This window comes from Palaemon carinicauda, chromosome 1 (genome assembly GCF_036898095.1).
Source record: "Palaemon carinicauda isolate YSFRI2023 chromosome 1, ASM3689809v2, whole genome shotgun sequence".
NCBI classification, from domain to species: Eukaryota; Metazoa; Arthropoda; class Malacostraca; order Decapoda; family Palaemonidae; genus Palaemon; species Palaemon carinicauda.
Genome location: NC_090725.1, coordinates 274,227,640 through 274,255,442, shown reverse-complemented (window position 1 = coordinate 274,255,442; position 27,803 = coordinate 274,227,640). Strand labels below are relative to the sequence as shown.

Below are 27,803 nucleotides of genomic sequence, written 5' to 3'. Positions count from 1 at the left end.
CGTGTCTAGGAGAGAAACTCTCCTTATCTGATGTAGGAGAAAGGCACGTTGTTTTCCTTTTCTGTAAGGGAAAGGGAAAATAGGTGGTTGTTGCCCATTTATGCATAGTCAGCAAATCAGGAGCTTGTCCTCGCATGGTGCTATGTTACGACGACGCAGGGGAGGGATCAGAGGCAATTGCCTTCCATCATTTTTGTCCAGCTCTGAGAAGCTGCATTTTGATGGGCTAGAGCAGGTCATGAACGAATCCAATGCCCAATGCCTACAGAGGCATCCTCGGGGTGGAAGACCACTCAGGGGAAGGCCGTCTCTCCAGTGGGCGGGAGCAATGATCAACCCATTTTGCATCTGACAACAAAGCTCCTCGCGGGCAAGAAGCTTGCGCAACTGAAGCCATTGAAAGAGACCTTTCCCTCGAAAGGGAAGATCGGCCAACACCTGGTGAAGGAGGCCTTATCCTAGTAAGAGAAGATCGGCCAACACCTGATGAAGAATTACCTTCCCTCGTAAGCGAAGATTGCTTCTGGACAGCTCGCTTCGTCTTTCTTCCAGGTGGGTGCTGAAGCAGAATAAACGTCGGGCGAGTAAAAGCAGAGGCCAAAACGGTTGAGCGGGTGCAAAGCTCTTTAGGTTCCCTTTGGAGTCTTGGGAGATAGTACAATCCCAAAAAGGATGTCTGCTACCGATGCATGTCCAACCGCAAGACCTCTTGTAACCATTCCTTGCATGGAGAACCCGTGAGCCCTAAGGAAAGCCACAAAAGATGTACTGTACTACTTTGTCAAGAGACCCCTACGGCAGTGGCCGGCACCGTTTCTGTAGGGGAAGTAGAATAAGGAGAGTCATTGAGAAGAGATCAAGCTGACAGAGAATGACAGGGAGGTTCCTTCCCTTCCGAGCCTAACCTCAAAGCGGAACAATCCCTCTTTATCTTCTTTCCTCGCTTACTAAATCTCTTCCACTGGCAGGGCGAGCATCTCCTTGTGTGGAGTGTAGGGAGCCTACACTCCACACAAGGAGATTCTTGCATGCATATGTGACCTATACATACAGGACAGAGACCATGAGGGTCCGTCTCCTTGGGTATAAAGGTACCACACCAGCACCCTTCAATACCAGGACAAACTCGCATGCTGAATCTCATGGGCAGTCAAACCTGAAAAGGGAAAATTTTTCCAATTTAGGCAGGTTCTTAAAATAAATGTGTATATATTTTAGGGTTAGTGGAGGAGTCAGACACATCTACACTCCACCGAGACTTTTTTAAGTGACGGTGTTTACTAGTCCTAGTGTGAGTGCGGTGGCGGGCTATCCCCGCTACTTCCTCTCCCGCTAACCAGTGGAGGATAGTTACAACTCGCAAAATTTAACAGGTAGTTTCAGTTAGCGCCAAAATAATACTCCCATGTAAAGAGCGTAAGGATTGTATTTAGTGCTGGAATAAATATAAATTATACAGTATATTATAAGCCAAACATCCCTACTAATATCAATCCAGTTAACCTACTTAAAAAGATGCGCCGAGTTTTGTGTCGTCTCTCAGGGTTCTGTGGGTCCAACACAACTGCCATTTCATCTAAGTCATCCAAGATATCCCAAAACTGCTGTAGACTTGACAACTGTTCCTTGAATGCAGCAAAAATTGAATGAAGACCCTCAACCTGTAAAAAGCACAGAATTATTTCATTTTGAACAGGTCTTTCCTTATAATTTATATAGGACTTAATGAATTTCCATAATGTGTTAGCTAAGATTATATTTTTGAAGTGTGTCATATAAAAAATAAAACCAGATAGATTTTTCACAAAAACAAAATGGAGATTTTCCACAAAAGTAAATCTTAATTAAATAAAGTTAGTTTTTTCTTTTACAGTATATTCCTTTCATAATTGAATCCACTTATCTAAATTAATTGGTGTTTTCAACAAAATAATTTATCAAAACAGAAAATACTGCCATAATTTTTTTTTTTTTTTATATATTTAAACGATGCATAACATCAACATTAGAAGAGGTTAAAAATAATTTAACATTTGTCATACCAATGGTGAAGGCCAATTTTTTTATTGAGACTAAAGTCATTCACATGTGCAAAGTAATAATTTACAAACTTTCTACACCCATTTTTTTACCTTCCTTGCAGTCCAACCCATCTCACATTTAACTTATTGGTGCAACTGCAGAGCTTTTTCCTACTTTCTTCTTTGTACTAAATGGTCTCCCACGGTTATATGGGCCAAAGATTTTAGTGGTAAGATTAAATCAAACCATTATATTTATATACTGAATAAGATTAAATCAAGTCAAAATATTAATATAGCCTCACCAATAGCTAAAGAAAATGACACCTCAATACCTCTGTCCACTTTTGTAAAACTATTAAAACCTCTTAAGATAATTAGAAACCTTAGCATAATTTTATCATTATCATTATTATTACAGCAAAATAAGTATTCTTAATAATAATATTTACCAACAATCAGTTATTTCAGTCCCAGTAATACCGAACAAAACTGACCATTGCTACGGGTAAACAACCTGAATGGGGATTCTGTCATCTGGTAACAAAAAAGTAAAATTATACATAATACTCACACTGTTCCAAGAAAATATGAATTCCCTGGGTAAGTTTGCTTCTACAACTGGTTCCTCTTCAGGGTACCCGGGGGGTATACCGACCTTGATGTTGTGAAGACGCCCCTTGACATCCCTGGAAAAAAGTGGACTAATTCAGCTAAATACTTTAAATAAGATTAAGCAGATACGAAAAAAATATGAAAACCTAGGGTTAGTATTTTCTTCCTGAATGTCTTCTACCCAAAAATATTAAGAATAATAAGAGATAGGCAAAATAATAAATTTAAGTAATTCATATTTTTCCTAGTATGCAAACCTGAAGTTATTTATAGGGGTATACTTTCGGCGTAGCTAAAAGACGAGCCATGATAATTTTAGTGAGGGATAACTACTCCATATGCTAGTTAGCAGGTGGGGTGCGGGGTAGACTGGCTACCCCGCTCACTCGCACCTCTCGGCCGAGTAACCACTTTGCTTTATGGCAGGAATTCTCGGGGGACAGGGTGGCGGGCCAATTTGTATAAATAGCTCCAGGTTTGTATACTAGGGAAAATACAAATTTATTATTTGTTCTGGCGTAAATACAAACCCTCAGCTATTTATTGGGGTGACTTACTCTTGGTGAGGACTTCCTCCCTCCTAACTGGCTTTGGTCATGACCCGGGGTCCTCTCTATTTCGGTCTGTGATTGATAGTAGAAAGAACCCTACCCTTGCTAAAATCAAGTGCCGATATGAGGTAATGCACTGATAGCAGCCTGTAGAAGCTTGTGAGTAAGTGGAACTAACAATGTGGCTTGTCTTTAACATAGGAACTCGAGTACAAAACCTATTGTTCTTAAGACTTACCCAATACCCTCCTTCAAAAAGATATTAGGGACGTAACAAAGTATTATTCTATACTTGGGAGGCATAAGGTGAGGTCAGCTACGCTGAGGCTTGCAGAGCTGTTTTCCCCAGAGGGGAGAAGGTGAAAGTAAGAAAGGAGCCAGTCATTCTTACTCATTCCCCCCAGACTAACCCGGGTAACCTCAGCCCTCAACCCTCTGCTACTTTTCTATCAAGGAGCCTGAAGTGTTTAGACCATTTGTTGTGCGACCACCACAGGACCGACGGAAAAGGTCTCCATGTGCCTGTGGGTTACGTCTTTGCAGGGAGTGGGCCATGAAGGTTGATTGACGCTTCAACATGCCCACTTGCAGTATCTGCGCCACAGACTAGTTTCTTGAACGCCAGGGACGTAGCAACGTCATTGATGTTACAAGCTCTTGGTCTTAGGATGGAGGAGGGTCTAGATTGAGAGCAACCTCAATAGCCTTCCAATCCCAAAGGGGAAAGAAATCCTTGTGATCCTCCTCTTGACCTTCCCCGTGCTGGTCAACAGTACCGACTCACAGGGGCGAGCTGGTGTCGTTCTTTTAAGGTAACACCACAGAGTCCTCACTGGGTAAAATCCCAGTTGAAGGGTCTTTGGTTACCGAACGAAGACTATCCAGAATGGGCTGCACCTAGGGTACAGCACACTCACATTTTGAGTCTTGGCAATCAAATTGGGGGCGGCGCTGAGGATTACTTCTCCCCGTCTCCTAGAGTAGGAGACATCAGAAGATGGATCATACAACACACTTAACTCTCTTGGTTAAAGCCCAAGTGAGTAGAAAGGGCCATCTTCCATGTAAGGAAGCAATCTAATGCCTGGCATAAAGGTTCGTAGGGAGGGGCCTTCAGGGACTGAAAGACCCGAACCGCGTTCCCAGGAGGAGGTTGAGATTCGACGGGGGACAAGTTATCTCAAACTTCGTATGAGTAAAGGCATCAATGGGAGAGAATCCCCTTCCACGACATCAGTCACAAAGGACCGAACACTTTCCCTGGAAGACCAACGCTGAAAAGTGTCTTAGGTGCCTAGACATCTTTTCCGCAACTCGTTGCGAAAGGCCTCTCTGAGAGAGGAGGTGTAGGACTGTCCCAGGCGTGAAGTCGAAGTTAAGATGACAACTTCGTAGATAATTTGTATTTATCCTAACTATACAAACCTTAGCTACTTAATAGGGGCATTACTGCGTAGCTGGATTGACGAGCCATTGATTTTTAACGAGGGTTAACTACCCACACCGCTAGTTAGCGGGGGTTAGGGAGGGTAGCTTACTACCGCTCCCCCTTACACACCTGTGATTGAGCTCACTTTGCTTGGAAGTAGGACTTCAAGGGGGATAGGGCTGGCGGGCAAGTTTGGTAAAATAGCTAAGGTTTGTATAGTTAGGAAAAATACAAATTATCTACGAATTTGTCATTTGTTCCGTAACTGGAATACAAACCACGCTATTTAATAGGGGTAACTCGCCCATTAGGAAGGGTGGACATCCCAGCCAATCTGGCTTTTTGGCTTTACCCGGGGGCTCCTTATGCAAGGTTCACAGACCATGCAAGCTGTGTATGAAGGTATGTAGAAATGTGACTGTCTTAGAAAGTTATTCCAAGTACTTTAGATGGAAAAACTGTTCACTAGGACTTTCCCAATACCACCTCGTCAGGGTATGGGGATGCAACAGTATTAATCTTAATACTAGGTACACAAAGGAGCATGGTGCAGTGGTTTGAGGTCAGCTATGCAGAGAACCCAGGATGCTGCTTTCTCCAAGATGGGAGAATGAAGAAAGGAATAAGGGCCAGTCAAACCTTTTCTTTCATGCAGGCTAAAACCAGGTAACAATGCCCTCAACCTTCTGCTACTTGTCCAATAAGGAGCTTGAGGTTTTAAACCAGCTGTTGTGCAGCCACCACAGGACCAATAGAAAACGTATCGAGTCTCCTGTGGGTCACGTCTTGCAGGTAGTGGGATGTGAAGGTGTTTTGAGTTTCCACAGCCTAGCTTGAAGAACCTGCATCACTGAGTTGTTTTTTTTTGAAGGCCAGGGACGTAGCTATGCCCCTGACATGTGCTCTGGGGCGACATGATGGAGAAGGGTCTGGAATCAGTGCAAGGTCAATGACACTGCAAATCCATGCTGAGATGGTGTTCTTGGCGACCCTCCTCTTGGTCCTTCCTGTGATGACGAATAGTGCTGGCACACGAGGACGGGCTGCGGCTGTTCTCTTGAGGTACAGCCTCAAACTCCTTACTGGGCATAGTAAGAGATGGTCTGAGTCATCTGTTACAGTACAGAGACTAGAAATCCGGAAGGAGTCGAATCAAGGATCCGCTACTCCCGGGTTCTGAGTCTTAGCAATAAACACAGGGACGAAGCTGAATGTTACCTCTCCCCATCCCCTTGAATGGGCGATGTCGTATGAGAGACCATGAAGTTCGGCGACTCGCTTTGCCGAGGCCAAAGCTAACAGGAACACCGTCTTCCAAGTCAGGTGGCGATCTGTTGCCTGGTGTAATGGTTCATAGGGAGGTCTCTTAAGAGACCTAAGAACTCGAACCACGTTCCATGGGGGAGGTCTCACTTCTGACTGGGGGCAGGTAAGTTCATAACTCCGTATGAGTAGAAAAGTTCTAGCGATGAAGAAATGTTCATTCCTTTCAGTCTGAAGGCGAGGCTTAAGGCTGAGCGATAGCCTTTCACTGCTGAGACTGATAGGTGCATTTCTGTACGCAAATACACGAGGAACTCCGCTATTGGTGGGATAGTGGCATCGAGTGGAGAGATACCCCTTCCACGACACCAACCACAGAAAACTCGCCACTTTGCCTGGTAGACTGCTGCTGATGATTTTCGCAGATGTCCAGACATCCTGATCGCAACTTGTTACGAAAATCCTCTCTCAGAGAGGAGATGCTGGATAGTCTCCAGGTGTGAAGTCGTAGCGCAGCTACGGCTTTGTGGAAGATGTTGGCATGTGGTTGTTTGAGTAGATTGTGTCGTGGAGGGAGTTCTCTTGGAGGCTCCGTTAGGAGTTGCATAAGGTCCGAGAACCATTCTGCGTGATGCCATAGCGGAGCTGTGAGGGTCATTCAAAGATCGACCGATGTTCTGGTCTTGTTAAGTACCGTCCTCATGAGACAGAACGGGGGAAAGGTGGAAACGTTGATGCTGTCCCACCGTTGTTGGAAAGCATCTAGCCAGAGAGCCTTGGGGTCTGGGTCTGGGACTGGGGAACCGTAAAGCGGGAGCCTGAAATTCAGGGCCGTTGCGAAGAGGTCCACAGTCGGAAAACCCCACAAAGTCAGGACTTTGTTGCCTACTAGATGATCCAAAGACCACTCGGTACACACTATCTGAGATGCTCTGCTCAGGTTGTCGGCGAGCACATTCCTTTTGCCCGGAATGAAGCGTGCCTATAGTGGTATCTAGTGGATTTCGGCCCATCTTGGTATCTCTACTGCTAGATGGGATATTTGCTGCAAAACAGTACCTCCTTGTTTGTTGATGTAGGCCAATACTATGGTGTTGTCGCTCATCACCACCACAGAGTGACTTGCCAGGAACTGTTTGAACTGTTGAAGGGCCAGAAAGATGGCCTTCATTTCTAGGAGATTTATGTGGAGGTAGTTTTCTGACTCTAACCAGAGGCCTGAGGTCGTATGGTGCAGCACGTGGGCTCCCCACCCTTTTTTTTGAAGCGTCTGAAAACAGCATCAAATCCGGGGGGAGGACGAGAAGGTCCACTCCCTTCGTAGATTCTCGTCTGTCACCCACCACTGGAGGTCTGTCAGTTCCTCAGGTCCCATGGGGATCTGGATGTCCGGGGAGTCGTGTGCTTAATTCCACCAGGACTTGAGTCGCCACTGGAGGGATCTCATCCTGAGGCAACCATTCGGAACTAGACAGGCCAGCGATGAAAGGTGACCTAGGAGACGTAACCACGATTGGGCTGGAAGTTCTTCTCGTATGAGAAATGGTCTTGCAACCTTTCTTAGCCTTGTTATCCTGTCGTCTGATGGGAAGGCTTGTGGAGACTGGTGTCTATGATCATGCCTAAGTATACCAGTCTCTGAGTAGGAAGCATAAAAGACTTCTCGAGATTTACCATGATCCCCAGATCTTGGCAAAGTCTCAGAAGTTTGTCTCAGTGTTGAAGAAGGGTTGATACCGAGTCTACTAGGATTAGCTAGTTGTCCAGATAACGGAGGAGACGGATGCCAATCCTGTGTGCCCAAGATGACACAAGGGTAAAAACACTGGTGAAGACTTGTGGTGCTGTGGAAAGACCGAAGCACAGCACCTTGAACTGGTACTTTCTGTTGTCTAGGCTGAATCATAAGTACTTCTTTGAAGACGGATGGAGTGGGATCTGGAAGTACGTGTCCTTTAGGTTCAGTGTACACATGAAGTCTTGCGGTCTTACTGCTAGTCTGACCGAGTCTGCCGTCTCCATGCTGAACGGAGTTTGTTTGACAAACTTGTTCAGGCCTGAGAGGTCGATGACTGGTCTCCAGCCTCTAGACGCCTTTCTTACAAGAAAGAGTCGACTGAAGAAGCCTGGGGATCCATCGTGGACCTCTTGGAGACCGCCCTTCTTCAACAGGGTCTGGACTTCTGCCCGAAGGGCTTGCCCCCTTGCCGATCCCATGGCAAGGGAGTTCAATGACAGGATTCCTGGTTAGGGGAGGTAGAGATGTTACAAATGGGACGCGATATCCTACACGGATCACGGAGATTGTCCAGGAATCGGCCCCGAGTTGCTTCCACCTGTCTGAGCAACTTTGTAGGCATCACCCCACTGGTGGAGACGCAGAGGGAATGCCTATCCTAGTGTTGGCGGCCTTGGCAGTTCCCTCTAGGATTTTTTCCTCCCTTGGAGGACTTTTTGCCTTTCCTGTCCTAGACAAGAAAGGGCTTAGACACCACAGTCTTTGCTGCTGTTTTCGTCATCGTTGTGGTCTTGGTTGGATGGGACTGCTGGGGTGCTGAAGGTTTTTGGGGCTTAAATGTTAAAGCCCTATGGAGGAGGGAGTCTTGATGAGACTTCCTCAACCTCTCAGCAGAATGTTCCACATCCTTAGGCTCAAACAGATGGGACCCTCTAGGGAGGAATGTCTGAGCCTGTTTATCTCGACGCAAGGACCTTCTGGTGGAACCTCTCAGACACTGCATCCCGACGTTTCAAGATGGTGTTTGCCCACAAGTTCGAGACTTGGTGGGCAAGAAACTCGATCGTGTGAGTACCTGAGAGTAGGAAGGTTTCCATAGCTTTCCTGGTAAGTTCCTTGGAGAAATCCTCGGATCGTATCAGGACACCTAAGGTCCCTATCCAGATGTCTAGCCACAAAGTAGCTTGCATAGCATACTTCGTGACATTTTCCTGATTAAGGACCTCGGTTGCCGAGAACGAGACCTGCCGGTTGGAGAGTCTCTCGAGAGGGACCTCCCTGGTTAACTCTTCCAGAGAGTGGTGAAGAGGAGGAGTTGAACTTGGTTCCTCCAGGATCTCGAAGTACCTCCTCTGCTACGGTTGGAGGAGCCAAACTCAGAGAGCTGTTGGGAGATCTTGTCCCTGGTACTCTTCACCCCTTGAGACCAGGGCAGGGCTGCACTGGTCTTTGAGGGTTTCTGAGTACCAAAGACGCGGTCTAAGACCGTGTCTTTGTCCTCTCGAGGGGGTACATCTGCGTCCGAAAAACCCATTGAGAACCCTCATTAGAGTCAGAACCTGCCAGAATGCATGCTCTGACTCTTGCTGGTCTCCTGCTGTAGGACTTGCAGCGAAGTCTCCTTCTATCCCCCAAAGGCTCTTCTTGGGATGAGTCGCGGACATTCCCTGAGTGGCTGGCTGTCTCCATTCTAGCCCTAGTGGAGGACTTTGGCATGGTTTTGGAGTCTTTGGATTCCTTCCGAGGAAGGAGGTAAGGCTCCAACATCGATGACCTGTGTGGCATGGCCCTCCTGGTCTCAGATTGCTGGGAACTCTCAGTGTGAAGAGAGGTTTCCTCCATTGGTGCGATGGAAGTGAGTCTCTCCTCGCGCAGTTCCCTTGGTGACGGGAGGTCTTCGTCCGACAGGGATGGAGAGTCTCTCTGAGAAACAGAAGGAACTTGTCTCGATGATCTGCATGGAGTCGGCTTTTATGACATTCAACTTTTATGATTTTAATTGAATACTCTTTTATTTTTTATTTTATTTTATTTTTTATTTTATTTTATTTTTTATTTTTGTATGCATGAATTAAATGTTACCGGCGTCAATGACCTTAGATGTCAGGATGCCTGAAAACTTTAAATCAATCAATCAATCAATCCTCTTCAAAAGGGTAGAGGAAGCCATGGTTCCGTGCCTTAGGTCTAGAGCTATAGGTCGATCTGATGAGCGATCAGACAGGAAAGGCTTGAAAGCCTGTGTTACGGCTCAGACTAAGGCATTAAACCAGGGCTGCTGGCTGACAGATGCACTGTCAGACAAATCCCCTGAAGTGAAAGGGACCAAAGGTTCCCTACGAGGAGTCACTGTAATAGGTGGGTCTGCCTTAGAAGGCAGTTTAGGGATCCTGAACCCCTCTGCTTGAATGTGTTTTCCTTCTCCCGCAGTGCACACTGGTATGCGTTTGCGGGAAGGGGAATGAGGCAATGGTGACCTTACCGTATGACGCATCTGTGCTCTTGCCTGTTGGTGCGCATGCTCAAGTGCGGGAGAATATTGGCGCTCACGCTACGGAGAATACTGGTGCTTGCGCGCGGGAGAATATTGGTGCTCGCGCGCACACGCAGGAGAAATTTGGTGTGCGCGCGGGAGAGTGTTGGCGTGGCGTGTGTCCGTAGGAGAGAGTTGGCGCGCGGGCCCATGGTGATACATCTCTGTGTGCGCACGGGAAATAGTTGGCATGCAGGTGAGTGCGAATAGCCATGAGAGTGCTGGTGAAAGTTCGCGCGCAGGTGAGGGCGGCAACGAGGTTGTCATCTCACCTACCGACTTGTGCGCTAAAAAATGATGGCGCGCAGGTAATTGTTAGTGCGCTGGATGGCAAGAGGGGGAGTGCTGGTGCGCGGGCGATGAAGGGCGCACATTTTGGCGCGCGGGAGGGTGCTGGCGCGCAAGAGAGCACTGGGGCGTAGGAGAGTATTGGCGCGCAGGTGAGCGCTGGCGCGTAGGCGAGCGTTGGCGCGCAAGTGGGCGTGGGCGCAGGAGAGCGCAAGCGTGCTGTGGTGTGCTTGCCGCGTGGGCTACCCTGGGCGTGTGGCGCACAAGAGAGCGCTGACATGTAGGTGAACGTTGGCGCACAAGCGCGTGAGGCTGCTGTCGTGTGTGAGGTCGAGCAGGTTGAGGGGCGCTCCGAAGCGCTGTAGTGTGGCGACCTGCTGGTGAACGCTGAAGGTTTGGGCGCGAGGGTGCGTGGCCCGCAGGGCGAGTGTGATGGCGCGCAGCTGCGCACTCTAATGGAGCTACAGTGGGCTCTACCGGCGACAGGAATGGTGATGGAAGGTCAGCAGGTCTGGAGGTCGATGTGTCCTTTGTAAGGACGATCATCCACTGAAGGAGACTGCGAACAATCTGCAGAGAGGTCCAGGACCGAAGTCACAAGACTGGTTACAGGTGCAGTGATGGTTTATGTATGAAGGTCTGACAGAGGGGGCTCCTCTGCGGGGGACTGCAATGATGACGTTGAACCAAAGAGACACCTTTTCACCGCTGGTGAAGGGAGAACTCTAAGGCGAAGAGGAAGGCGAGCCTTCCGACGGATGTGCCCTCTGGGGGCCGTTGGATCAGCAAGCTGACCGTCAGCAGTCCTCCGAAGAGGAGTCTCTATAAGTGAACTCCCCCGAGGGGAAGAAACACTTGCAGGAGAGACCGACGTTGAACTTAGTTTCCCCCTCAGAGGATGGTCAGGAATGGGGGAAACTAAGTTGGCAGCTACAACTGTGGAGTCTGGAGTGGCAGAGGAGATGGATGACGCCACATGAGACACCTCTGACACAACAACGTCGACAAGGGTCAGGGGATCTACCTCTGACGCCGACAGTAATTGTTTGACAGAAGCACCCATGTGGATGAACTGCTGCAGGGCCTCCTTGGAGGGCCGGGGGTAGAGGTGGGGCTGCTTTGCTAGGGGAAGAAACATTATCTCTCGAGACCCGGAGTTGGTCAATAATAACTTGGTCTACGCTACTACTCGACGGTCTCTAAAAAACCGAACGAGTAGGAGCTTCGGAGGAGGGTTGGGCGATGGAAGGAGAAATGTCCCGCTTGGACTTCTTCTTCCGCTGTCACGCAAACCTCTCCCACTGGGAGGAAGACCACTACCTGCACTCACTACACTTGTTAACACTATCACACCGTTGACCTCTGCAGGAAGGACAAAGGGCGTGAGGATCAGTCTCGACCGCCGACATATATGTTCCACAAGGGCGGCCGGAGAGTCCAGGGCAGGTGCGCATGGTCGGAGAAGTCAACTTCATACACACGCAGTACTAAGAGAAAAAGAGAAAACAAAATGGCGTTAATGGCTGCCAATATTCGGCGAGGATGAAGAGCGGTAACGTCCGTTCACCATCCGAGCCAAAAGAAAAGTGAGCTCAATCACAGGTGGGTGAGGGGGAGCGGTAGCAAGCTACCCTCCCTAACCCCCGCTAACTAGCGGTGTGGGTAGTTAACCCTTGTTAAAAATTAATGGCTCGTCATTTCAGCTACGCCGAAAGTAATATAACAAATTTGGAAATAATTTGTATTTTTCCTAACATACAAACCTGGAGCTATTTATAATAGGGTATACTTTCGGCGCAGCTGAAAGACGAGCCATGATAATTTTAGTGAGGGATAACTACCCCATCCGCTAGTTAGCGGGTGGGGTAGACTGGCTACCCCGCTCACTCACACCTCTCGGCTGATTAACCATTTTGCTTTATGGCAGGAGGACTTATCGGGGGACAGGGTGGCGGGCCAATTTGTATAAATAGCTCCAGGTTTGTATGTTAGGAAAAATACAAATTATTTCCAAATTTGTTATTTGTTCCGACACAGATACAAACCTTCGCTATTTATAATAGGGTGACTTACTCTTAGGAGGGAGGAAGTCCTCACCAACTGGCCTTGGTCATGACCCGGGGTCCTCTCCATTTCGATCTGTGATCGATAGTAGAAGGGACCCTACCCTCCCTAAAATCAAGTGCAGATATGAGGTAATGCACTGATAGTGGCCTGCAGAAGCTTGTGTGTGAGTGGAACTAACAGTGTGGCTTGTCTTTAACATAGGAACTCGAGTACAGAACCTATTGTTCTTAAAGATTTACCCAATACCCTCCCTCTAAAAGGTACTGGGGACATAACAAAGTATTCTTCTATACTTAGGAGGCACAAGGGAAATGGGTCTTACCTGCACCAAGGTGAGGTCAGCTATGCTGAGGCTTGCAGAGCTGTTTTCCCCAGAGGGGAGAAGGTGAAAGTAAGAAAGGAGCCAGGCATTCTTACTCATTCAACCCAGACTAATCCGGGTAGCCTCAGCCCTCTGCTACTTGTCCATCAAGGATCCTGAGGTGTTTAGACCATTTGTTGTGCGACCACCACAGGACCAATGGAAAATGTCTCCATGTTCTTGTGAGTTACGTCTTTGCAGGTAGTGGGCCGTGAAGGTCGATTGACGCTTCCACATGCCCACTTAAAGTATCTGCACCACAGAGTAGTTTCTTGAACGCCAGGGACGTAGCAACGCCAGTGACGTTACAAGCTCTGGGTCTTAGGATGGAGGAGAGTCTAGATTAAGAGTAACCTCAATTGCCTTCCGATCCCAGAGGGGAAGGAAATCCTTGAGGTATTCCTCTTGACCTTCCCCGTGCTGGTCAACAGTACCGACTCACAGGGGCGAGCTGGTATCGTTCTTCTAAGGTAACCCCACAGACTCCTCACTGGGTAAAACCCCAGTTGATGGGTTTCCGGTTACCGAACGAAGACACTTTATTCAAAATGGGCTGCACCTAGGGTACAGCACACTCGGATTTGAGTCTTGGCAATCCACTCAGGGACACCGCTAAGGATTACTTCTCCCCGTCTCCTAGGGTAGGAGACATCAGAGGTTGGATCATACAACACACTAACTCTCTTGGTCAAAAGCACAAGTGAGTAGAAAGAGCGTCTTCCGTGTAAGGAAGCGATCTGCTGCTGGGCCTAAGGTTTGTAGAGAGGGGTCTTCAGAGACTGAAGGACCCGAACCGCGTTCCCAGGAGGAGGTTGAGATCCGACGGGGGACAAGTTATCTCAAACTTGCATAAGTAAAGGCATCAATGGGAGAGAATCCCCTTCCACGACATCAGTCACAAAGGACCGAACACTTCGCCTGGAACACTGACGCCGAAAAGTGTCTGAGGTGTCTAGACATCTTTTCCGTAACCTGTTGCGAAAGGCCTCTCTGAGAGGGGTGGTGTAAGATCGTCCCAGGCAAGAAGTCAAAGCAAAGCTACAGCTTAGGAAAGCGTTAGCATGTGACTGCTTGGAAGATCCTGCCATGGAGGAAGATCGTGCCGAGGAGGAAGATCGTGCCATGGAGGAAGATCCCTCGGAACTCCGTCAGGAGCTGTAGAAGATCCGGGAACCATTCTGCGGGTTGCCATAGCGAAGCTATTGGAGCTTCGTCAGGGGCTGCAGAAGGTCTGGGAACCATTCTGCGGGATGCCATAGCGAAGCTACTGGAGTCGTTGATAAGATCCTGCTTATCCTGACTTGGCTAAGGACTTTTTCACCAGACTGAATGGGGGGAAAAAACAAGGCACACCTCTAGGCCGCCCCATCGATCTTGGAATACATCTTGTTTGAGGGCCTGGGGAACGGTCGAGTGGGAGCCTGAAGATCAGGGCCGCTGCGAGCATAACCACAGTCGGGGACCCCACAAAGTTAAGACTTTGTTGGATACAAGATGATTCCAGGACACTAGGAGCCCACTATCCCAGATGAGAACCTAGGGGTTCAGAATCTATTTGTGAATTCCTTTCTCACGACCTAAAGGGATGTTGTGCCGAGAACCCGCAGAAACTCTGTTGCTGATTCCTGATGGAATTTTCAGGAATCGTGTTACGTGACCAGGGCCCAAAGGAACTGTGTCGAGGTTACCTGTAGAGATTCGTAAACCCTTAGGCAGCAGGCATCCCTCTGTCATCAGAGTAAAACTCTTGATGACGATGAGCGAGCGCGAATAATTCACGGGACGAGAGTTCGAAAACTCTGTCATGAGAGTAAAACTCTCATACACTCGTGAACACTTCGCGCAACTTGAGTCCCAAAAACTCTGTCATAAGAGTTGTTCCCGTTCTTCAACTGGTTGCGTGCGCCTCGTTCGTGCACGCCAAGTTGGTTGTGTGCGCGCCATTATGGTCGTGCGCTCCAATCCGATCGTGCGCCCCCGCCAATATGGTCGTACGTGCGCGCCAAAATGGTCGTGCGCGCGCCAATATGGTCGTGCGCGCCAATTTGGTCCTACGCGCCAGATTGGACGTGTGCGCCAATTTGGTCGTGCACGCCAATTTGGTCGTGCACGCCAATCCGGTCGTGCGCGCCAATTTGGTCGTGCCCGCTAATCCGGTCGTGCGCGCCAATTTGGTCATGTACTCCAAACCGGTCATGCGCGCCCGATCGTCCGTACGTGCAAAAGGTTGGTCGTGCGCGCCAAATTGGTCATACACGCCAAACCGGTCGTGCGCGCAAGAGCTCTCAGTGTGAAGAGAGTACTCACTACTATGTTCACCCGAAGGTTCACGACAGCCTGTGTTGTGTGAGCGCGATTGGTCAACACAACGAGAGCCCGCAAACTCTGTCATATAAGTATGGCTATGGTCACGAGAACCCAAAGGTTCAGCGTTGTGAGACCCCGAAGGGTCAACGCAAATGAGAAACTGAAGTTTCCCTGTCACTAAACACCGAAGTGTTGGAGTGACTAAAGTTGCGAGAGTCCCAGGGTTCTGCATAACTAATGTTACGAGACCTCGGAGGATCAGCGTAACGAGAAGCCGAAGTTTCCCTGTCACAAAACACCGAAGTGTTAGTGACTAAAGTTACGTGAGCCCAAGGGTTCAACGTAACTAATGTTACGAGACCCCGAAGGGTCAGCGTAACGAGAAACTGAAGTTTCCCTGTCACAAACCACCTTAGTGTCAGTGACAAAAGTTACGAGAGCCCTAGGGTTCAATGTAACTAAAGTTACGAGACCCCGAAGGGTCAGCGTAACGAGAAACCACAGTTTCCCTGTCACAACACACCGGAGTGTTAGAGTGACCAAAGTTACGAGAGCCCAAGGGTTCAGCGTAACTAATGTTACGGGACCCCGAAGGGTCAGGGAACGAGAAACCGAAGTTTCCCTGTCACAAAACACCGAAATGTCAGAGTGACTAAAGTTACGAAAGCCCACAGGTTCTGCATAACTAATGTTACGAGACCCCGAAGGATCAGCGTAACGAGGAACCGAGGTTCCTCTGTCACGAGACCCCGAAAGGTCAGCGTCATTGATGGCACAAGTTCCCGAAGGCTCAACGTTACCATCATTACGAGAGCCCGATGGTTCAGCGTAACTGAAACCCGAAGGTTTCGAGCGGAGTCCCGAAGGACTCCTACTGTCATGAGAACCAGCAGGATCAACATGACGAGAGCCCGGAGGCTCAACGATCACGCAAGCCCAAAGGGTGATCGAATGAGACCCCGAAGGATCAAGGGGAACCAGCAGGTTCAAGATAATACCTCCGCATAAGAGGTTTGTTCTCCCGAAGGAGAATGTCGCTTAAGAGAAGGCTCTCGCTCCGCCCCTGGAGAACCATAAGCGTAACGGGGGACCGCCGATGCCCAGAGGCGGTCTTCACTTGAGGACGAGAGGTTCGTTCCCCCAAAAGGGATAACTTGCTTCGGAGAAAGCTCTGCCACCGCCACTGGTGGATCAGCAAGCTCTTACAAGTTATTTCTCGCGAACGAGAGGGAAGTTCTCCCGAAGAAGATCGCCTAAGACAAGCTTTCTCCCAGCTCTATGGGAATAAAGCGTAGGCGTAAAATATCTCTCTCGCAAACGAGGGAGAAGTCCTCCCGAAGGAGGACATTGCCAAAGACAAGCTTTCTCCCAGCTCTATAGGAAAAAAGCGTAGGCATAAAAAAATCTCTCTCACGAGAGAGAGAAGTCCTCCCGCAAGAGGATATAGCCTAAGTAAAGCTTTCTCCCAGCTCTATGGGAAAAATGCATAGGCGTAATCAAAAATCACTCTCTCACTCTCTCTCTCTCTCTCTCGTGAGAGAGAGAAGTTCCCCTCAAAGGAGGAACATCAAGTTGAAGGTTGACAGCAAATGCTACCTCATAATGAGGGCAGCTCACGAGCTACCACACGTGTTCTACGTCGCTGTTACCTGTGAGAAAAAAGGAAGTTGTTATCAATTACAATTCATGCTCCGTTGCACAAAATACACTATCCGGGGAATAAGTCACCTTCCTTGTAAGATAATTCCTTGAAAGGGAGCTGAACTGTTATAAACTTTAACTCTGTAATGAAACAAACACACGGCAGAGTTGAGAACCTGCCGAATGACAACTCCCTTACAGCAGAGGCAGATGGATACGATGACAACGGCAATTAAAGTTACACGTATCTAACAACATATATTTCCATTTATACATATATACACTCATATATATGTAAGAAAAATGAAAACACAATAAAAACCAAAAATAAAAAACATCAAGGCAAGTCTTTGCGGGAGAGAAGGGCAGCATGTCCGTCCTCTACTGAGCCAAAAAGTAAAGTGGTTACTCAGACGAGAGGTGTGAGTGAGCGGGGTAGCCAGTCTACCCCACCCCCACCCGCTAACTAGTGGATGGGGTAGTTATTCCTCACTAAAATTATCATGGCTCGTCTTTCAGCTGCGCCGAAAGTATACCCTATTATAAATAGCGAAGGTTTGTATCTGTGTCGGAACAAACTCCTATTAAATAGCGTAGTTTGTATTCCAGTTATGGAACAAATGCATTCTTGTGTCACATCTCATTCTTATGTAGGGGACTTAGTTTAAAAGGTTTGTGACTATGGAAACATGTGAAAGACTGCTACCTTTCTTGTAATGTGACGTAAGTGAAGTCTGGCGAGATTTCACAGACCTTGGACCACCCAATAGCTTCTAAATTTGAAAGGATGGATGTGAAAAAAGACTCCGTAGGTATCGGTACTTCTCTGGAAGCGTCTTGTTTTGAACATGCTGAATTCTGAAACGAAAAAGCCATGAATGTTGTGAAATGTCTGCTGTAAATAGCTAACCCAAAGAAAGATTATAAATAAATGCCAACTCTTAAAAACATAAAAACTGTAGTATAATAAAATAATAAGCTGGTTTAAAAACACTTCTTATACTGTAATTTTTTTCACATAATTTTTAAGAAGTCATTTACTTTGATTTATTTATCAGTTTTACAAGTAACATAAGCACATGTGGTCACTCACGCATATTTCCTGAAACTTCCTCAAATACTCAAGCGCGGTGTAAGATTCTTGTTCAATCTGAAACAAAGAAAAAATTTTGCTTATAAGAAGATAAAATTCCATATACAACAAGTGAAATAAACATATACATAAGAAATATATTGGTGATAGGTTTACACTACTAAATGGCCAATAAAAATTATATTTTCATAATAAAATAAATTTTTGAACATACTTACCCGCTGGTTATATAAGAATGGCTAAAGTCCCTGACGCTCCGGCAGAGCTATTCAAAACTCGCAGCTAACGCAGTTATGCCAGGTGTACACTAGCGCCCTGGTGGACTACAGGTAGAACTACTCCAACTTATTCAGATTTTCCTTGCCCCTTGGTCTCTAGAGGGGAGGAGGGTGGGATTATAACTTATATAACCAGTGGGTAAGTATGTTCAAAAATTTATTTTATTATGAAAATATAATTTTTAAACATAAAACTTACCCGCTGTTATATAAGAATGGCTGATTGACACCCTTGGTGGCGGGTCTGAGACAGCAATTTGATTGGAAATTCACTTAATAGTTACACATAACTAATATAAGAGGTTCATACCTGATAAGGAAGCAGACTGCAGCGGTTCTCTGCCTCATTCTTTCCGCTATCCTTAGAAGATCCAGCGGTCCACCCAGGGGGCTGAAGATCTCTAGGAGCTGTCAAATGGTGCCATAACCTATAAAATGACAGGACCTCAACTAATAGCCTTGTTCCGGGCACTCTCAAGGAACAACATGACCACCAGACCAAATCAATAGATTGTGGAAGACTGTCAACCAATCTTCACATACAACCATAAAACAACAAAGTTCCAAGAGAAAGAAAAGGGTACTAGGAATTAGGGGAACGTAGTGGTAGATCCTTCACCTACTACTGCATTCGCAGCAATGAATGGACCCAAAGTGTAGCAGTCCTCATAAAGAGTCTGAACATGTTTTAAATAATGGGATGCAAATACAGACTTACTTCTCCAAAAAGTCGCATCCATTATGCTTTGCAGAGAACGATTTTGTTTAAAAGCTACTGAAGTAGCCACTGCTCTTACTTCATGTGCCTTCACCTTGAGCAGTCTAAGATCCGCCTCATCACACTGTGATTGAGCTTCTCTAATTAAAAGCCTTATAAAAAAGGATAGAGTACTCTTCGACATAGGCTGCGAGGGCTTCTTGACTGCACACCAGAGCGCCTCCGAGCTGCCTCTCAAGCTCTTTGTTCTGTCCAAATATATCCTTAAAGCTCTAACAGGACAGAGTACTTTTTCTATCTCATCGCCCACTATGTCATAGATATTAGTAATTTCAAAAGACTTGGGCCATGGACGAGAAGGGAGTTCATTCTTGGCCAGAAAACCCTGCTGCAAGGAACATATCGCTCTTCCGTTTCTGAATCCAATGTTCTTGCTGAAAGCATGGAGCTCACTGACTCTTTTAGCCGTTGCCAAGCTCACTAAGAAAAGGGTCTTCAAAGTCATATCTTTAAAAGTGGCCGAGTGCTGAGGTTCGAACCTGTCACTCATAAGGAATCTAAGTACTACATCCAAATTCCAGGCAGGTGATACCTGATAACATCTCTTAGATGTTTCAAAAGACCTAGTAGGTCTTGTAAATCTTTATTGTTGGAGAGATCCAGATTCCTATGTCTGAAAACAGTTGCCAGCATACTTCTGTATCCTTTAATCGTCGGGACAGAGAATTTACGCTTATTCCTCAGATCTAAAAAGAAGTCAGCAATCTGTGTTATAGAGGTATTGGACGAAGAAACCGAGTTAGCCCTACACCATTCTCTGAATACCTCCCATTTGGACTGATACACCCTAATGGTAGAGGTTCTCCTTGCTCTTGCAATAGCCTTGGCTACCTCCTTCGAAAAGCCTCTAGATCTTGCGAGTTTTTCGATAGTCTGAAGGCAGTCAGACGTAGAGCTTGGAGGTTTTGGTGATTTCTTGCCAAATGGGGCTGTCTGAGAAGATCTGCTCTTAACGGAAGGCTTCTCGGCATATCCACTATCCACTCCAGTACCTCCGTGAACCAGACCCTCGACGGCCAGAAAGGAGCAATTAGGGTCATCCTGGTCCCCTTTTGAGATACAAACTTTTGCACCATTTTGTATAGGATCTTGAAGGGTGGAAACGCGTAAACATCCATGTGTGTCCAATCCAACAGGAACGCGTCTATGTGAGCTGCCTCGAGATCCGGAACTGGAGAGCAATACGTTCCCAGTCTCTTTGTTTTGGAGGTAGCAAATAGATCTATGAGAGGACGACCCCATAATCGCCACAGCTTCTTGCAAACATCCAGATGCAGCGTCCATTCTGTGGACAGAACTTGATCCTTCCTGGTGAGCCTGTCTGCACTCACATTCTTGGCTCCTTGAATGAATCGAGTCAATAAAAGAATCCTCCTTTCCTTTGCCCAAAGGAGTAGAGATCTCGCTAACTCGTACAGAGACTTCGAGTGGGTCCCCCCCTGCTTCGCTATATACGCTAGGGCCGTGGTGCTGTCCGCATTGACCTGAACCACCTTGTCTAGGACCAGATCCTCGAATCCTTTGAGGGCTAAGTGCACCGCTAAGAGCTCCTTCTGATTGATATGAAGAGCCCTCTGTTCCTTTGTCCAAAGCCCTGAGATCTCTCTTTTTCCCAATGTTGCTCCCCACCTCGAATTTGAGGCGTCTGAAAACAACACGAGGTCTGGGTTCTTCTGCTCTAACGAGAGGCCCTCGCTGAGTTTGTGAGCATTGTTCCACCATCGAAGATGTGCTCTGATCGTACTCGTAACGGGAATACTCTCCTTGTCGAGACTGTCTCCCCTCTTCCAATGAGCGCTGAGGTGAAATTGAAGGGAGCGTAGGTGCAGTCTCCCCAGAGATACAAACTTCTCTAGAGACGAGAGGGTTTCCAGAAGACTCATCCGTTCTCTTACTGTAGTGACTTTCTTCTCCATAAAGGCCTCCAGCCTTAGAAGTGCTGACTGAACTCTTGCAGGCGACGGAAAAGCCTGAAAATCCTGACTCCGAATCTCCATCCCCAAATAAAGGATCTTCTGGGATGGAGTCAGCTGTGACTTCTTTGAACTCACTAGAAGTCCCAATTCTTTTGTCAAATCCAGGGTCAACTGAAGGTCCTTCAAACAGCGATCGAACGAGGGAGCTCTTATCAACCAATCGTCCAAGTACAGGGAGGCTCTGATGCCTCTCGAGTGCAGCATGCTCGCCACATTTATCATTAGTTTCGTGAAAATCAGAGGAGCTGTGCAGAGGCCGAAATATAGGGCTCGAAACTGGAGCTTCGTCACGCTGCCGCTCAGGCTACGCTTGCTGCTGCCGCTGACGCTCAGCCTCGCGCCTGCTCCCATCCTGCCGCTTCGCGGTTCGTTCCGCCATTTGGCGAACGTCATCACGCTTGGACTGACGATCGGCTGTATGCTCTTTTAATAGCTGTTGTGAAACAGAGCTCTGCAGAGACAAATCTACCTCAACCTGCCGCTGAGCAGTGAAGCTGGGAGACCGCCTGTGCGATATCACGTCAGTCCCAGAGACAACAGGCTGCCTGTGCGACAACGGGTCTACCACCGAAGACTGACGCCCAGCCGCACTGCCAACAGCCGGTCGATAAGACCGCATCATCGACGAGAGCTGTTGTTTCATGTCCAACAACATAGACCACTTTGGGTCACCTTGAGGAGATAATTGTGCAGCCTTTTCTATAGCAAATTTGCCCTCTTCATCGCTCTCCAATTGTTCACCCCTTTCGGGAGAAGAGTACCAGTCCGAAGGGAGAGGCGGAGCATGAACCGTCACACCCGAACCAGATATTAACTCCGCATCCGAATCAATTACTCTATCTCCATCGGAACCCACATTCGAGCGCTTCGCAGGCGAACACTCGTCAAGGGACTGAAAACGTTCAGGTGTCTCCCAATGACTACAGCCTGGCTGTTGCGGGGAGGAAACGTGCCGCTGTTCCACTGACTGAACTTTCCTCTTAATCGGTCTGGAGGCTTTAGGCCTCTTATCGTCACGTGACCCTACATCTAAAGAAGGGGACAAAGCACTAACCTCCCTTTTTCTATGGTGAGGGTGAGCGACCTGAGCTACGTTAGCAGGATCACTCGAGGGAACGTCTACGCGATTGATGAAGCCTTTCGTTCCCATTCGCCCTTCGACATAACTTCTCCCCTTCCGGGAGCTTGACAGAGGTCTTAGGCTAGGCGTACGACAGGATCACGCAAGCGCCCTCCACAACACTTAACACATTCGTTGAACTTTTAACACTTGATTGATCACTAGTACGACCACCTTTAAGTAAATTAATTTCTGACAATTTGTTTTTTGTCCGCCGCTAAAGATTCAACCCTCACACCGAGAGCTTGAATTGCAGACAACATCTCCCTCATCGTAGGTTCTTTAGGCTCTTGATCTACCACTACGGGGGAAGAAATAAGATTAATGACATCAGACCTAGATAAATCCACAGAACGGGAAGAACTACGTCTAATCCTATCTCTCTCTAATTTCTGAGTATAACGTTCATAAGCTACCCACTGACTTTCCGTTAACGAAGAACATTCTTCACACCAATCCCCATAAGCACACGATTTTCCCCTACATTTAACACAAATTGTGTGCGGATCAACAGAACCTTTAGGAAGGCGAGTCTGACAACCCTTACTACACTTCCTATATAAAGGGGAGGGGTCGGCCATATTGAAAAGTGACGAGAGAAAATTAAACAATAACAAAGGTCAAAATAACTAAATAACCCCAAAATAATAAAGATTTCAAGAAAATTTGAAAAGGAAATCACTAAAGCGAAAGCCAAAAACAAAAAGACAGAGTACATCACCAAATAAACCGTCCAATTGAATGTAAATAGTGAGTGAATTTTCAATGTTCTGGCCAGTATGGTCGGCAGAGAAAATCTGAATAAGCTGGAGTAGTTCTACCTGTAGTCCACCAGGGTGCTAGTGTACACCTGGCATATCTGCGTTAGCCGCGAGTTTTGAATAGTTCTGCCGGAGCGTCAGGGACTTTAGCCATTCTTATATAACCACCGGGTAAGTTTTATGTTTAAAATCATTCTATATATGAGATCTATTTTCATCAACTCGGCATCAGACTTTAGGTATGAATTTACCTTAGAGAGTTGAGATCGGCACCTTTCAATTAGGCACGACAGAGAAACACCAGAGCTCAGTCTAAGGCCTTTTGCAGAAGGAAACTTGGGCACCTTTAAACTAATCTCGTAACACGTGTTCTGGAAAATGAGAGAAAAATATATTACTGTAGTAGTCCTTGTATGAAACTTTATGTATAAAAACAATTTCTTCTTAAACTTTGCTATTATGTCATTTATGCACATCGCTCTGGACAGCATTTAAAGGCTGGTGATCATAATGCATCATAACTATTACTATATTAGTCCTTGTGTGAAAGTTTATGTATAAAAACAATTTCTTCTTAAACTCTGCTATTACGTCATGTATGCACATCGCTCTGGACAGTATTTAAAGGCTGGTGATCATAATGCATCATAACTATGTCTCCCACAGCCCAATCTAAGACAGATATTGTGCGACATTTCATCTGGCTTTTTTGGCGGGATATCAAATCGGCCTGAGTAAAGTCCACATACTCTCTTTTTTATCTTTATCTCAAAAGGGCCACATATCCTCAACATTCAATCCCCTATTACTTTGATGTCACACTGTATGACATAGAATTGAGCCATTACTAGTGGCTGTACTTGGGATGTCTGTTAAGATATCACCAAATTGTGAAAATTGACAAATTATTCTTTGACATATAATCAATTTCCTCTTCCCCCATCAGTCCAGTTCATTGATGTGAAATAGCCATTGATAATGAATAATTTCATTTCACTGGAGTTTACATATCGAGCTTAATGTCAGCTCTACTCTTGAAATCTTAATCTGTCCCTTTTTAACAATTATTACTATACTAAGATTTTATTTTGTAAAGAAGTGTGTCCTCAATACCCGCTTGAAAAACCTTTCATACCTCATTTTATGCAGTGAAGGCGTATTGACGAAGGTAAGTCCTATTTTTGGGGTAGCTTCATGTATTACCTTAGGACTTTACTGTTAAGGTAAAACAAGGAATCCAATACGACATAATCATACCAAAGAAATATAGTCGTCCATGACTTAAGGCCAATGTATCAATGTGCTAAGCAACAGACTGGGTATGTACAGTATAAGGGAGACCTCACACTTCAGGCTTTATTAAACATGCCACAGCACCTAATTAGACTGCGAAATAATGACATGTCACCCACTAATAATCAATACTAGCTCTGAAGACATTGCTTACCAGGGCATTTGCTAGTTTAGTGAACACCATTGGAGCTATATTGAGGACAACAGACATTACTATGAACCTGTACAAACTCCTTCCAAGCTGAAACCCTAGGTAAGGTCAAAAGTGTACTGTTTAGTAATTGGCAGACATGTGCAATAGTTGTCATCTTGAATGTGTCTGTTGAGATGAGATACGTCGAAGATCATCCATCTTTTGAACAAGTCGTCCTTCCGGAACCCTAACAGCCTGACTTGGAATTTTAGAAATGTGCATTTCTGTCTCTCTTTTCTAGCATTTTGTTAACCAGAAAGCTAAGTTCCAGGGTTTTTGTCTGAAATAACATTCGTCGTGGAGGGGTTTTGAATATCCACTTTCAGCCCAGATCTTTTGAGATCAGCTCTGTTCCAACCGAGAAAAGGTCCGTCGTTCTTGAAATCGACCGAGGTGACCCTCGATCTGAAGAAATTTCTTGTTGAGGTCCTTTTCCTTTGCAAAGACAATTCCTGTAGTACTCAGGGCTTGAATCTTGCCATCATCATCTTATAGAAACTTACCAGCAGATTGGAGTGACCTGGATTAAGCCTGTGAGGCTGGTCTTTTGCAGGCTGCCTCTAATAATGTATAGAGCTTAAGCTTATAATTGAAAAATTCTTTTTAAATGTGGTTGAGAGACTACAAATTCCCAGGAAGCAAAGTGTTAGCTGCCTTTGCATTCACATTAGCTTTATCCACTACGGATAAGGGAAAAGAGAGTTACTATAAAGAAACTCCTTCTCTTCAAAATATGCAAGTACACGATGTCTTGCCTTAAATTTTGCCACTGCAAAGTTCTAAAATGCCTCAAATGTATGTTTGTACAGTAACACAAGATTCCCAGCACTGCAAGGTTCTCGGATTGGAATTTGAAAAGAACAGCAGCAACAAGGGAACTCCTGGGAATGTCAAATCCTTGGGAAGAACCACCATACTATCTTGGCAATAATTGAGGTATCCACTGTGCATGCAACCGTGCCCATTCCAAATGGAACAGTAGCCTGTTCAGTGGAGACCCGAGCCTGAGTTTCGCTATAAAGTGAGCCAAACCCTAGGAAAGGACCAAAAGGTTTTCTCCCAAGAGAGACCAGTCTTTTCTGAGGGACTCTAGGGTAAGAATACCTCCTGTTCTAGATCTAAATCATCAGTGACATAAAATTTTGGTCCACCAAGACCTACTTATCAAAACCCCTTGCTGCCTGATTTAGTGGATTTGAGCAAATGATATCTTGGAGATCCTTATTTGGTAAGTAATCCATGGAGTAAGAAACCTTAACAAATCTATTGCCTATAAATAGGGCAATTTTCAGGTCCCCAAAGAGGAAAAATGTTTGCTTCGACACCGAGTGTGGCACCACCTACGGTTGGCAAGGCTTTTGCACCCCATCTGGTTACACCTTACTTTGCTCATCTGTAATGTAAAAGGTTGTACTGTACAGGAAAGCATTATTTATCAGTATCCCAAAGAGGAAGACTACCAACCTTCACCATCCCAAGGCTACACGCTATAACTCAACTTCTTATTACGTACAGGAAATTGAGAGATTAAGAGATAAATTCTATCAGGTAACTTATTTACCTTTTGAAGTCTGACCATTTCTCCCAACAACACATTGGGTAGTTGAAAACCACAGGCTCAACTCCTGGATGATCCTGGCTATGACAAAATCACTGTTAAGCATGACTTTTGGCCAGAGAGCAATGACGTGATGTGTCAATCTACTTCTGTTCAGTAGCGTAAATAACAAAGGAATATAAATAGAAAGAAACTGGAAATAACATTAGAAAGCTAAATAAATTCTCTATACTGTATACTTAGGACTTAGGGATAAATGAATAGATTTGGATAATTACAGAGTTAATAATGCCTTTGGGTAGGAGAAGATAAGCCTGCATGTCCCAGGTATAATTTGTATCTAAAGTTGTTCTAAGAAAATTCTAAACATATAAAAATGTTATTTTCATTATAAAATAAATTTTTGAACATACTTACGTGGTAGTTATATACTGTATATAGCTTACGTCCCTGACGTCACGGCAGAAAAATTCAAAACTCGCGCCAATTGCCGATTGGATAGCCAGGTGTACCACCTGTGCACCCCCAGCGAGGTACCTTGGAACCATTCCATGATTCCTCATATCTTCCATGCCTCTAGTCTCTAGAGGGGAGGAGGGTGGGAATTTAATTATATATATAACTACCAAGTATATATATAGCTGATTAACACCTTTGGTGGAGGGTTAGAGACAGCCAATATAGTTGGAATTCTGCTTAAAGGTTAATAAAAAACAAGCTTAAGGGTTCGTACCTGATAAGGAAGCTGACTTCAATGATTCTCTGCCATTATGTTCGCTTTCCTTATGAGATCCAGCGATCCTCTCAGGGGGCTGCAGATCTCTAGGAGCTGTAAAACCAGTGTACATACCTCTATGTGACAGAGCCTCCTCTAATACCCAGTTCCGGGTGCTCTCAAGGAACAAAATTGACCACCTGACCAATCAATGATTGCAGAAGACATTCGCAATCTCCACAAGACAACCATAAAATGTTATTTTTATAATAAAATAATTTTTTGGGCTCAAGCCATGTCGTCCTGATGGAAGTTCCTTAAAGGCAGCTTCCTAGGGTATATTACAACTACAGCGATATTCCCAGAGAATTTACCTTCAGGTACCCAGAATTCTAACTCCTGGAGCGAGTATCCCTAAAAAAGACCTTAGGGATATCGTAAATATCAGTGGACGTATTCTTGACACGCCTCATAGCAATCTATACCCCGAATAGAGTTAACACTTCGTAGGGGTAAAATGGCAAGAAAACGAAAACGATAAGAAAGGGGGGAGCCGTTCATAAGGCATCCCTCCTCCCCGTTTCGAAAGCGTGCCCTGCGCCGCTCACGGCGCCATCTGTATTCCTTTTTGCGTAGCTCTACGACTCGGTGTATTTTCCCTGTTTACTACCCAATCTTGGAATTTTCTCGTTAATAATGCTTTCTCCAACTTCTTCTGCCTCGGATAAGTTGAGTATTATTTCTTTTATGTATAAATGTAGGCTCTTGGTTAAAATTAAAGTTATTAAAAGAGTTATCTTTGATACAAGAGCTGTTGCCTGCTGGAGGCATCATGGATGCTGTCGCTCGCTAGAATAGGATTTATTTGTTAGCAAGAGCGACGTTCCCAGCCCCCTTTGCGCTTAAATATTAGCTACTTAGCTTATTTAGGAATTCTGTTATGATGCGATAGTAATGTGCCTGGCGAAATTACCAAGGCTACCAACACTAGTCTTCGTAGGCTAGTTGTTGGCCTATGTACTTCCTGCATGATAATTAGTCTTCCAAATGTGAAATTATTACTTTAAGCGTTAGGCAACGTTATACATATTAGTCCTTTTCGAGTACCTTCCAAGATAGTATTGATGTGAGTTTCGGTGAATTAGGTAATCGATTCTCTTAGTGCCTAGGCTAGGTTGTCTTAGGTCATTATAATATTATCTGTTCCCCGTTTGCTCCCTTCTC

General features: G+C 46.0%; 1 protein-coding gene across 3 annotated transcripts in view; it reads right to left on the bottom strand.

Moving 5' to 3' along the window:
• The window catches only part of LOC137644778 (E3 ubiquitin-protein ligase FANCL-like), a 140,722-nt gene that overhangs the window by 23,420 nt on the left and 89,499 nt on the right, over nucleotides 1-27,803 (bottom strand). For all 3 annotated transcript variants that reach the window (XM_068377677.1, XM_068377691.1, XM_068377683.1), the window contains exons 3-7: nucleotides 23,072-23,191; nucleotides 17,908-17,964; nucleotides 17,521-17,672; nucleotides 2,596-2,710; nucleotides 1,508-1,661 (exon numbers count right to left, since the gene is read on the bottom strand). In XM_068377677.1, coding sequence (XP_068233778.1) covers nucleotides 1,508-1,661; nucleotides 2,596-2,710; nucleotides 17,521-17,672; nucleotides 17,908-17,964; nucleotides 23,072-23,191 — 598 coding nt within the window. The remainder of the gene's footprint in view (nucleotides 1-1,507; nucleotides 1,662-2,595; nucleotides 2,711-17,520; nucleotides 17,673-17,907; nucleotides 17,965-23,071; nucleotides 23,192-27,803) is intronic.